The 12,031-nt window shown below is 41.0% G+C and overlaps 1 protein-coding gene across 2 annotated transcripts in view; it reads left to right on the top strand.

Annotated features, from left to right (window-relative positions):
- Positions 1 to 12,031, top strand: part of EIF5B (eukaryotic translation initiation factor 5B) — a 66,350-nt gene that overhangs the window by 41,089 nt on the left and 13,230 nt on the right. For both annotated transcript variants that reach the window (XM_073664859.1, XM_073664858.1), the window contains 12 exons: positions 300 to 410; positions 530 to 597; positions 1,543 to 1,684; positions 1,814 to 1,945; positions 2,526 to 2,708; positions 2,805 to 2,966; positions 3,371 to 3,502; positions 3,609 to 3,740; positions 4,763 to 4,839; positions 8,322 to 8,486; positions 9,705 to 9,843; positions 11,036 to 11,197. In XM_073664859.1, the coding sequence (XP_073520960.1) occupies positions 300 to 410; positions 530 to 597; positions 1,543 to 1,684; positions 1,814 to 1,945; positions 2,526 to 2,708; positions 2,805 to 2,966; positions 3,371 to 3,502; positions 3,609 to 3,740; positions 4,763 to 4,839; positions 8,322 to 8,486; positions 9,705 to 9,843; positions 11,036 to 11,197 (1,605 nt within the window). The remainder of the gene's footprint in view (positions 1 to 299; positions 411 to 529; positions 598 to 1,542; positions 1,685 to 1,813; positions 1,946 to 2,525; positions 2,709 to 2,804; positions 2,967 to 3,370; positions 3,503 to 3,608; positions 3,741 to 4,762; positions 4,840 to 8,321; positions 8,487 to 9,704; positions 9,844 to 11,035; positions 11,198 to 12,031) is intronic.

Below are 12,031 nucleotides of genomic sequence, written 5' to 3'. Positions count from 1 at the left end.
CTCTGCCTTTGGTAAAGGTATGATATATTACATATTCAGTCTTATGGTCTTGTAGAGTCCTTTCCCACAGGTGCAAACCCAATGGGTATTCTAATATGTTTTCCTGTACCAGTTGTTTGCTTGGTAATTTTAAACGTATGGTCACGCTGTAGAAAATATTCCCAATCTAAATTGATCAGGATGTCTATATATGCAGTAAATGTTAACCCGAGTTTTACCCTTTTCAAAGAAGAAATGCATGGCCCATATTATATCTTCATTTCTGCACACCAATGGAAGTTTTCTTCTAAATTTTCTAGCTGCGTCATACTCATGTACAAGACAGTGAAGCTGGAGGGATCACTCAGCAGATAGGCGCCACCAATGTGCCCTTGGATGCCATAAAAGAACAGACAAAAATGGTTAAAAATGTAAGTACTACATGAAACGATGACTGCATTAAAATATCTGCGCAAGCCATGTGTACATTGGCTAATTAATACCCATTCTGTAGTGAACTGTTTTCTGAATGTTGTCCTCTTTAATTCAGTTTGATAAGGAGAATATGAAGATTCCAGGAATGCTCATCATTGATACACCAGGCCACGAGTCTTTCAGGTATCCTCTTGTCCACTACTTCTGACTTTCTACTAAAGTGTACTTCCATCCAGCTTCGATAAGAATTGTGAGCATAGTATGGTGCAGAATTATCTAACCTGTCCACAAACCGGCTACTTTCTTCCAGAAAAGTGAATCGCTGCCATACTAGACAGATGGGGCCCAATTCATCAAGACCGTTGTGGTTCATGCCGTCTTGATGAGGAGATATGCTGGAGTCATGTACTTCTGATATGTGAAGAGGAGTACTCCTCTTCGTGAATCAGGAGCGCCTGATGAGTGGAGTATACCTCTGTATATGCATCACCACGAATCCTACTCCCTGCTAAGATTCGTGGCAGAGCGGTGGTCACCACACTCCCATCCTGTCCCAGCTCTGACATAAAAGCTTTAATGAATCGGGCTCATGGAGTAATGTTCTTGGAAGAAATCAGTTGTTTCTAATCTCATATTACCCTCCTTAAACCTGTCACATACAGACTGGACTTGTTTTGGCCATACCTGAAAATATGGACTGGTTCAACCAACACCCTAATGTTTATGGAGGTTCCGACAAACTGATTTTCAGGGATTATCTCGATAGGGGATACCCGGTTTTGGACTGTCGATGGTATTGTTCTCCCATAGCTAAGCCGCTGGCAGACATGTCTGTTGGTGTCTTTCTAATAGAGAACACAGGAGCGCTCGGCAATACCTGTGTATGGGAGAGTTGGTCGAGATGGCTGTCGACCATGCAAGGCATCGTTCTGCTGACAGTCATATTTTGTGTATGGCTGCCTTTAATGCCTCTTTCTTGCTTTTGTTTTCAGCCTGTCGAAAATATATGCTATGAAGACACAGTTGTGATATGTTGTGTATCTGAACCATTTGCCTTGATTCAGTTTCTTTGTGCATGCCTCTAGGTCCTGATGTAACTAATTCGCACGTTGTTATTTAATTTTCAAGTAATCTGAGGAACCGTGGAAGCTCTTTGTGTGACATTGCCATCCTGGTAGTAGATATCATGCATGGGTTGGAGCCACAGACAATTGAATCGTTAAATTTATTGAAGAATAAGAAGTGTCCTTTTGTGGTAGCGCTAAATAAGGTAAGGAATGTTTTGGGTTTTTTAGTGTTTTTTTTTTTCTTTCTATCATTTATATTTTGCGCCTTGAATTCTTAATCATAGGATTTTGGAATATTTCTCATCCTGCTGATACGGACACTGTCTTTTCAGGTTGATAGGTTGTACGACTGGAAGAAAAGTCCAGAGACTGATGTGGCTGCTACTTTAAAAAAACAAAAGAAAAATACTAAGGATGAGTTTGAAGAGCGCACCAAGGCCATTATTGTGGAATTTGCACAGCAGGTGAATAAGAAGGTTTAGTGATTTATTGAGTTGAGACTCAGGAACTTTTTTTTTTCGATTATTGCAAATGAAAAATGATCTGAGAATTGTGATTTTAGTGGGACGTTCTCTTTAAAATGGGTTAACCTGTAAAGCTGGTTCACACTTAAACCATGTGTTTTAGCAGTTAAGTAAAACTTGCAGGGCTTCACCCATCAAGGCCTCTCTGTTCTAAGTGTGTATCCACTCAGAAATGTATAATTACTTGGTGTCTCTTCCTGTTGTGACAACCTTTCATTTGCATGACTTGGGGCCTTTTAGAAAGGCCAGGAATCTGGAACAAGCGATCCTATGAAGGCCTGTAATCACCTGACGAACAAGCAAAAAATGCTTGATCGTCAGGTGAGATCATTTCTAAGCAAGCTTAAAAATAATCATTCTCAGCAGCACAGTTGTACTATGCGCAAATAACAATCAATTTGACTATCGTTCTGTGCTCATGAACCAGTAAGTTGGGTAGCTTGTGTCACTTGGTTTCTTGAGTTGTGTTTTTTGTCTAACTTAAACTGTTGAATAATTTGCAGTTCTTCTTTTAATCCAGGGCCTGAATGCCGCCTTGTTTTATGAGAATAAAGATCCACGGACATTTGTGTCTTTGGTCCCAACCTCAGCTCATACGGGAGATGGCATGGGCAATCTGATCTCCCTCCTAGTGGATCTTACTCAGACTATGCTTAATAAGAGACTGGCCCATTCAGAAGAGCTGAGAGCTCAAGTAATGGAGGCAAGTGGAAAAAAAAGAAGAAAAAAAAACTACATTTGATCTTGTTTGTTGTATAAGATGTAACTTCTTTTCATACAAATGTAATATTTTCACTAGGTGAAGGCTCTTCCTGGCATGGGTACTACCATTGATGTGATCTTGATCAATGGACGCCTGAGAGAAGGAGATACTCTTATTGTTCCTGGTGTAGAAGGGCCAATTGTCACACAAATCAGAGGACTTTTGCTTCCTCCTCCAATGAAAGAATTACGAGTAAAGGTTAGTGACTTATTTGTTTCTATGTATGGTGTATTATTGTAGCCATTGCATTGTTAATGCATGTATGTGAAATCTATCAGAATTGCCGGGTTTTGTTCATCCCATTTCCTCTAAAAAAAACAATAAAAAAAAACATCAATAAACCAATTTATTTATGTACCCCAAAATAGAGCCAATGAAAACTCCAGCCTATTCCATAAAAAAAAACATGTTCTTGCACTTCTCTGCTGCCAGAAAAAAAGGGTTTGGCTTTTCGAATATGGCCGCAATATTTGCTAGTGCCAGAATAACCCTAACATTTACACCACATGTTTACAAATGACCCCATAAAAACTGTCTCTCATCTGGATAAAACTGTAAGATCGGTTTTGCATGGCTTATGACTTCTCCCTTCATTGTTTCAGAATCAGTATGAAAAGCACAAAGAGGTGCTTGCTGCTCAGGGAGTGAAGATTTTGGGCAAGGACTTGGAGAAAACATTGGCAGGCTTGCCACTTTTGGTTGCTCAAAAAGACGATGAAGTCCCAGTCCTGAGAGTAAGTTTTGCTTTGTAAATGGTGACTTTTCCATTATGCAACTTTCAGATTGGCTCTGAAAAACAAAGAACAATGTTAGAAACTATAACTATGTGTCTTTTGTAAGGATGAGCTCATCCATGAGCTGAAGCAGACCCTGAATGCTATCAAGTTGGAAGAGAAGGGAGTTTATGTGCAAGCATCCACCTTGGGCTCCTTGGAGGCTCTGCTTGAATTTCTGAAAACATCCGAAGTGCCAGTAAGATTTCTATATTCTACACAGTCTGTCATATCTATGCTGCTTATACAACCTCTTCTGCATGTACAAATTACAGTCTAATTACGTTACCCCTTAGACCTCAGTCCAGAGCCTCTCACCTAGCCAAATCAGTTCTCATACTTTGCACTGACGAGGGCCAACAGCCCGAAACACCATGTCTGCAATTTCAGATTCTGATTTGGCTTTTATCCGAAGTCATATTGCACGAATCGTTAAAGGGTTGATTGTGACTTGTAGGATTGCTGCTTCCAATAGGTGGCGCTATAGAGTTCAAGTCCTATTTTTCTCTGAAGAGGCAATTTGCATATTAAATTTCCCAGAGGAGCATTGCATGGCGAATAAGCCTCCTTACCTTGACATGCCAGAGCTGGTATTGCACGACTCGTTAAAGGATTTCATTTTATGTAGATACAGCAGACTTTGCTATGGTGTTTTTTGTACATATACTCAAAAAAGTCCTAGGAAATAGTTACAGTGGTTCATTTAAAGGGGGTTATATCACAAACGTTATCAACGACACCGTGGTCTGTACCGTCACCACTTGACCCATACTGTGACTAGATGGAGCGCTCGGCATCTTCTGTGGAAAGTCTCTTTCAGTGCATTCCTAATAGACTCTAAACAAGGCTGTCATGAGAATGTATTCGAGAAAGTGATTACCCTTCCACAAATGGGATGCTGTGTATTTCGGTTAGTCACAGTGCTGGCAACTGGAGAAATTTGTGACGAAGGTTTTACAATGTATTAACAGCAGCACTTGTTATATAACGGTCATAAAGGGACTGAAAGCTAACAGATTTACGGGAGTGCTACTTTACTATTCTTTGTGCGACAAGCCCTTTAATTGACCATTGTATCTTATTTCCTATCATTTTTTTGGGGTTCATGTGCTATAACAGGCTGCTGTTTTCATGAAGATTAATAAAAGTTCCTTTGTAGTGGGCAGTTTTAGTTTAGTAGCTTTCTCTGCTGATCTGATATACATTTTTCCATCCATACAGTATGCTGGAATTAATATTGGACCTGTACATAAAAAAGATGTCATGAAGGCCTCTGTGATGTTGGAGCATGATCCTCAGTAAGTTTAGTTGCCGGTCTTGTATACAGTTTATAGAATGGGGGGGGATTCTTTATTGGGAAATACATCTAGTTTATGCAAAAACTCATTAATTACAGAGTTGACCCATACTTTTCTAGAATTTTATGATTCCCCTGGTATACTGGATATCCGTTTCTAGGCCCAATCCTGGCTGATGACCGCCCATTCTTGTCTAATCAGTTCATGAAGTTTATCACAATTTCTGTGTTTTTGTTTGTCCTTCTGTTTTTTTTTTTGAGGATTGACCACAGGTTCTCAATGAGATTGAGATCTAGGGAGTTTCTAGGCATTAGACTCAAATTGTAATGTTTTGTTCGTCGAGCCACTTGGTTCTCATTTATGCCTTGTGACCTGGTGCCCCATCATTCTGGAAAAAGCATTGTTCATCACCAAATTGCTCATGGATCGTTTGGAGAAGTTGTTCTTGTAGGATGTTTAGATAGCGTTCTTTATTAATGGAAGTGTTTGTAGGCAAAATTGTAAGAGAGCCTATTCACTTTGATGAAAAGCAACCCCACTCGTGAGTGATTTCAGGATGCCTTACTGTTGGCATGACACAGGAAACCTAGTAGCACTCGCCATATCTTCTCTGGATAATCATTCCTCCAGATGCCCCAAACAGTTTGAAGAGGACTTCATCAGAGAAAATAACTTTACCCCAGTCTATTCATTATACTTCCTGCAAAGTTTGTTTTCTGATGTAGCCACCTTCAGAGAGGAATGGGACATCTGGGAGAAAGACTGTCCAGAGAAGAAAAGATGAGTGCTACCATGAGTCTTCTATCATGCCATCAATAAAGCATCCTGAGAACATTCATGTGTAGGGCAACTTTTCTTCCAAGGAAGTGGGTTCATTTACAATTTTTGCCTAAGAACACTGCCATAAATAAAGATTGCTGGCTAAACATTCTCCATGAGTAACTTGGTGAACAAATCATTGAAGTTATGGGTGCATGGCCAGGAAACTGCCCAAATCTCTGTCCCACTGAAAACCTGTGGTTATTCCTGAAAAAGCGAGTGGACAAAAAAAAACACAGAAATTCATAAACTCTAAGCACTGATTAGACAACAATGGACGGTCATCAGTCAGAATTTGGCCCAGAAGCTGATAACCAGTATACCAGGGTGAACTGCAGAAGTCTTGAAAAATAAGTCTTTGCATGATGTTTTTGTCAATAAAAGTGTAAAAACTCAAATTCTTATAATTGTACTAAAACTACAGAAGCAGCAAATGTTAATCAAAATGTGTTAATCTCTCAAGTTTTCGTCATAACTTTCCAATAGTTTGTAATGGATTAGTTCACTTATGATCGGTTGGTTTGGAGGGAGTATTGTCAGGTTATGTTACCTTTTTTCCCCTTCATAGAGAGAAAATGTAGTTATTAAGGCATTTCAGTTTTTCTAGAGGGGAATCCCAAACTTTGGGACTCTTCTTGAAAGTAGAGCCCTGGCAACATCTCTTCCTATGGAGGAGAAGTGTTTCTGTTCATTACTTTTGTGACGCATTTATTTCAATAAGTGCCTTTTATTGCTTCCCATCACATAGTAAGCAATAGTATGGCTATTCATATTATTATTGTAAAGCGCCATGGAATAAATGGCGCTACAATAATATGTGAAAAGGTATATAAACAATAAAAAAAAGTGCAATAATCTTGAACAAAAATGAGTCAGCGACTGGCACAGGAGGAAATAGGACCCTGCCGGCGAGGGATCACAATCTACAAGGATATAATGGCAAAATGTTATTTACTGCCTTCAGATGTTCTCACAAAACTTATTACAGATGTAATCTGGAGTCTCAAAGGCACAATATACTTTTCTATTACACTGTGTTCCAAATTATTATGCAAATAATATTTTCTCAGATTTTCCCAAATTACCTATATGAATTGCAGTCATTGTAATTTTCCAGTCAAATAACTATTAGAGTACAATTGAAAGGTTTTTGTACAAACTGCCTATGATAACAGTATATTTAAAAAAATAAAACACTCAAACTGCACTCAAAATGCATGTTCCAAATTATTATGCACAGCAGAGTTTTCAACCTTTTCATTTTAATAAAGAACAAAAAATGGTTATTTTTGAAATTATAAGCATTAGCAGGTTATTACAAACTGAAATCAAACAGTTTTCAACTCAAAACTTTATTCTAGGTGATGTTACATTTGCACATAGGACCGCTTGTTCGAAAGGAGCTTCTGAACTCTCTCGTCCATTGAATTTGTCAGGTTTTGGATGGTTTCTGCTTCAATTGTTTTGCATGAGGACAGAATACCCTCCCAGAGCTGTTGCTTAGATGTGAACTGCCTCCCGCCATCATAGACACTCCTTTTGATGGTGCTCCAGAGGTTCTCAATGGGGTTGAGGTCAGGGGAGCATGGGTGCCACACCATAAGTTTGTCCCCTTTTATGCCCATAGCAGCCAGAGATGCAGATGTGTTATGTGCAGCATGAGACGGGGCATTATCATGCATGAAAATGATCTTGCTGCGGAATGCACAGTTCTTCTTCTTGAACCATGGAAGGAAGTGCTGTTTGAGAAACTCAACATACATTATGGAGTTCATCTTTAGCCCTTCAGGGATCCTAAAAGGGTCGACAATCTCTCTCCCCATGATTCCAGCCCAAAACATTACTCCACCTCCTCCTTGTTAGTGCAGTAGCCGTGTTTGCATGGGGTGTCCATCAACCAGCCATCCTCCACTCCATCCATCTGGACCATCGAGATCATTTCATGCATGATAATGCTCCGTCTCATGCTGCACATAACACATCTGCATCTCTGGCTGCTATGGGCATAAAAGGGGACAAACTTATGGTGTGGCACCCATGCTCCCCTGACCTCAACCCCATTGAGAATCTCTGGAGCATCATCAAAAGGAGTATCTATGATGGCGGGAGGCAGTTCACATCTAAGCAACAGCTCTGGGAGGGTATTCTGTCCTCATGCAAAACAATTGAAGGAGAAACCATCCAAAACCTGACAAATTCAATGGACGAGAGAGTTCAGAAGCTCCTTTCGAACAAGGGGTCCTATGTGCAAATGTAACATCACCTAGAATAAAGTTTTGAGTTGAAAACTGTTTGATTTCAGTTTGTAATAACCTGCTAATGCTTATAATTTCAAAAATTACCATTTTTTTGTTCTTTATTAAAATGAAAAGGTTGAAAACTCTGCTGTGCATAATAATTTGGAACATGCATTTTGAGTGCAGTTTGAGCTTTTTATTTTTTAAAAAATATACTGTTATCATAGGCAGTTTGTACAAAAACCTTTCAATTGTACTCTAATAGTTATTTGACTGGAAAATTACAATGACTGCAATTCATATAGGTAATTTGGGAAAATCTGAGAAAATATTATTTGCATAATAATTTGGAACACAGTTTATATAGCAAATTGTTTGTTTGAGTCATAGTATGAAATTGAATCAGTTTTTTCTCCTCCTTCCTAGGTATGCTGTAATATTAGCCTTTGATGTAAGAATTGAAAGAGAAGCTCAAGAAATGGCTGACAGTTTAGGCGTGCGCATTTTTAGTGCTGAAATTATTTATCACTTGTTTGATGCCTTTACCAAATATAGACAGGATTACAAGAAGCAGAAACAAGAAGAGTTCAAGTAAGTCCTCAAGACTCCCAATAGTCAGCTATTCCTACAATAACTTGGTGCTATACTTTATTTAGCAGTCTGCTTCTTTCCACGGCCAATGTCCTCCCTCCAACACTGAAACTGCTGTATACACATCACATAGGAGACACCAAGACTACTGTATATACATCACATAGGAGACAGAGACTGCTGTATATACATCACATAGGAGACACCAAGACTACTGTATATACATCGCATAGGAGACACCAAGACTACTGTATATACACCACATAGGAGACGCGGGGCTGCGGTATATACACCACATAGGAGACGCGGGGCTGCGGTATATACACCACATAGGAGACGCGGGGCTGCGGTATATACACCACATAGGAGACGCGGGGCTGCGGTATATACACCACATAGGAGACGCGGGGCTGCGGTATATACACCACATAGGAGACGCGGGGCTGCGGTATATACACCACATAGGAGACGCGGGGCTGCGGTGTATACACCACATAGGAGACGCGGGGCTGCGGTGTATACACCACATAGGAGACGCGGGGCTGCGGTATATACACCACATAGGAGACGCGGGGCTGCGGTATATACACCACATAGGAGACGCGGGGCTGCGGTATATACACCACATAGGAGACGCGGGGCTGCGGTATATACACCACATAGGAGACGCGGGGCTGCGGTATATACACCACATAGGAGACGCGGGGCTGCGGTATATACACCACATAGGAGACGCGGGGCTGCGGTATATACACCACATAGGAGACGCGGGGCTGCGGTATATACACCACATAGGAGACGCGGGGCTGCGGTATATACACCACATAGGAGACGCGGGGCTGCGGTATATACACCACATAGGAGACGCGGGGCTGCGGTATATACACCACATAGGAGACGCGGGGCTGCGGTATATACACCACATAGGAGACGCGGGGCTGCGGTGTATACACCACATAGGAGACGCGGGGCTGCGGCTGCTAAATGGCTCAACATTTTTAATACAATTTAATTGGAAAAGTGATATTTTTTTTTCTCAAAATAGTTTGATTTCAAGAAGAAGCCCATTTTTAAACTGCTTTATTCTGGCACAGTTAACAATTGTTATACATGCTTTGGATAGTGCAACGGTAGACTTAGATTGTGAGTTTTTTCTGTAAACTTAGATATCTCAATCTTTCTATACCCAATTGTGTTTTCTTTTTATCTTTTTTTCAGACATATTGCTGTATTCCCATGTAAAATGAGAATTCTTCCACAGTTCATCTTTAATTCTCGGGATCCCATTGTCATGGGAGTGATTGTGGAAGCTGGTCAGCTTAAACAGGGAACACCCATATGTGTACCTAGTAAAAATGTAAGTCAACATTTTGGTCATTCATGTGAATGCTACCGTATGTGTATGTGCCCGTTAGTCTAATAACCATCATCCATGAAATTCAAAGAAAATAACCTGAAATTTCTTATTTCTGATGACTTAATAATACTCATTATACAACATATGGCTAATCTAGATACTTCATGATATGCAACTACACAACATACTACCAGTTTGTCTGAACCTTAGCTAAGTGTATGCCCTAAAAATTAGATAAATTTGGTGCACATGCAAACTTTATATACAGGGTGGTCCAAAAGTAGGTGGACAAAAAGTGTAATAGAATGTTCCTGTGCTGAGATAATCTTATAAATGTGCCCCTGCTGTGTACTGTGTAATGGCTGTGTCTGACCGTACAGGAACATGGTCTGATCATACCACATCTCCTGGGCAGGGGAGGAAGCAAAAGAGTATACAGATATTACAGCAGGGGATCACAGCTGATTCTTTTTGTGAGGTAAAACATTTCCCTGCCTGTTTTTAAACAATGTTTTTCTTCAAAGATAGAATCAGCTGTGACCCCCTGCTGTAATGTCTGTATACTCTTTTGCTTCCCCCCACCTGCTCAGGAGCTGTGGTATGATCAGACACAGCCATTACACAGTACACAGCAGGGGCACATTTATAAGATTATCTCAGCACAGGAACATTCTATTACACTTTCTGTCCACCTAACTTTTGGACCAACCTGTATATTCTAATGACTAGGATGAGCAATACATTCCTAAGCATAATGTAGAGGCAGAGACCCCGATTCCAGCGATGTCACTTACTGGGCTGCTTGCTGTCATTTTGATAATCTCTGTTTTATCTGCTGTCGATCTAGCCGTTATCTGAATGTTCAGCTCTGTATAACCCCGTCCACACTCCCGATTGGCAGCTTTCTACCCATGCACAGTGTACACAGAAAGCTGCCAATCAGCGAGATTATACAGAGCTCATGAATATGCCCCCAGTACATCGCAGCATATTTTTTTTTAATCCCTTTAATGATAAAATCGCTGATTTATCAGCAGGAAATTATCAAATCTACACTAAGCAGTAGGTGATACATCACTGGAATCAGGGTCTCTGTCTCTACAGTTTGCTGCTCTCAAATTAGGTGGCAAAGACCTGGTGACAGATTACCTTGAAGTAGTCTGCTTTATAAAGTAAATTTTTGTCTTTTTAGTTTGTAGATATCGGAATAGTTACCAGCATCGAGATTAACCACAAAACTGTAGATGCAGCAAAAAAGGGCCAAGAGGTCTGTGTGAAGATAGAACCTATCCCTGGGGAGTCTCCAAAGATGTTTGGAAGACATTTTGAGGCTACAGATTTCCTTGTTAGCAAGGTAAGTTATTAAGTCTGTTTCCGTGATTACAAAGTCAGTTCCGTGGCAGTTTCCTAGGGTTTAGGCTGTATTGTGGTAGAATGCCAATTTTTAATACTGTAGGATGGGAAGTTCAGTATCTAAAATGTTAGTCTACTCTTACTCCTGCAGGGCCCCACATCCCCATTTAATTTAAACGGTATATATTACTCTGTCACCTCATTGGGGGACACAGGACCATGGGTGTTACGCTGCTGTCCACTAGGAGGCGACACTAGGCTTAATCTGAAAAAGATTAACAGTGGCTCCTCCTCTGCAGTATACACCCCCTGACGGCATCAGCCATGTTCAGTTTTTGCTTCGTGTCGCAAGGAGGCACACCTAAAGATTTTTACTCCATTTTTTTTTCCGATTTTTTTTTTTTTTTTTCCACGGAGTACAGATGAAGATAAGTGGGTCGGCGAGACCCCCGGCATGGCTCCTTCCTCTGCTCCCTTCTAGGGGTGCACAGTTGAAGTCGAGAAGTCTCCTTACCATGTCCCTCCTTCCCCAGCCCCTCGGGTGCTGGTTCGAAGTTGAACCCCCCTCCTTCCCCATTTCCTTTTGGTCTTGGGTTGAGGTCGAGGTGAGGATTACAGCCTCCTGACGGTGACGGCAGCACCCTCCCTAATCCCCCTCTAGGGGTATTAGGTTGAGACACCGCAGGTAGGGCCTGTGCAGACAGCAATATACAGCTCCCTGTAGCTGCCGCTCTGCACCAACGTCCAGGAATCCCAGCTCTGCTGCAGACTCCTGATGGGGTCAGGGGGACAGTGCAGGCGGAAGGGCACACAGAGACACAGGCTGCTTACAGCT

The sequence above is a fragment of the Phyllobates terribilis genome, unplaced genomic scaffold, assembly GCF_046119375.1.
Source record: "Phyllobates terribilis strain yellow unplaced genomic scaffold, ASM4611937v1 Scaffold_2__4_contigs__length_985480577, whole genome shotgun sequence".
Lineage (NCBI taxonomy): Eukaryota > Metazoa > Chordata > Amphibia > Anura > Dendrobatidae > Phyllobates > Phyllobates terribilis.
Note: the sequence above shows the minus strand (reverse complement) of the source record. Positions and strands in the feature narration are given on the sequence as shown.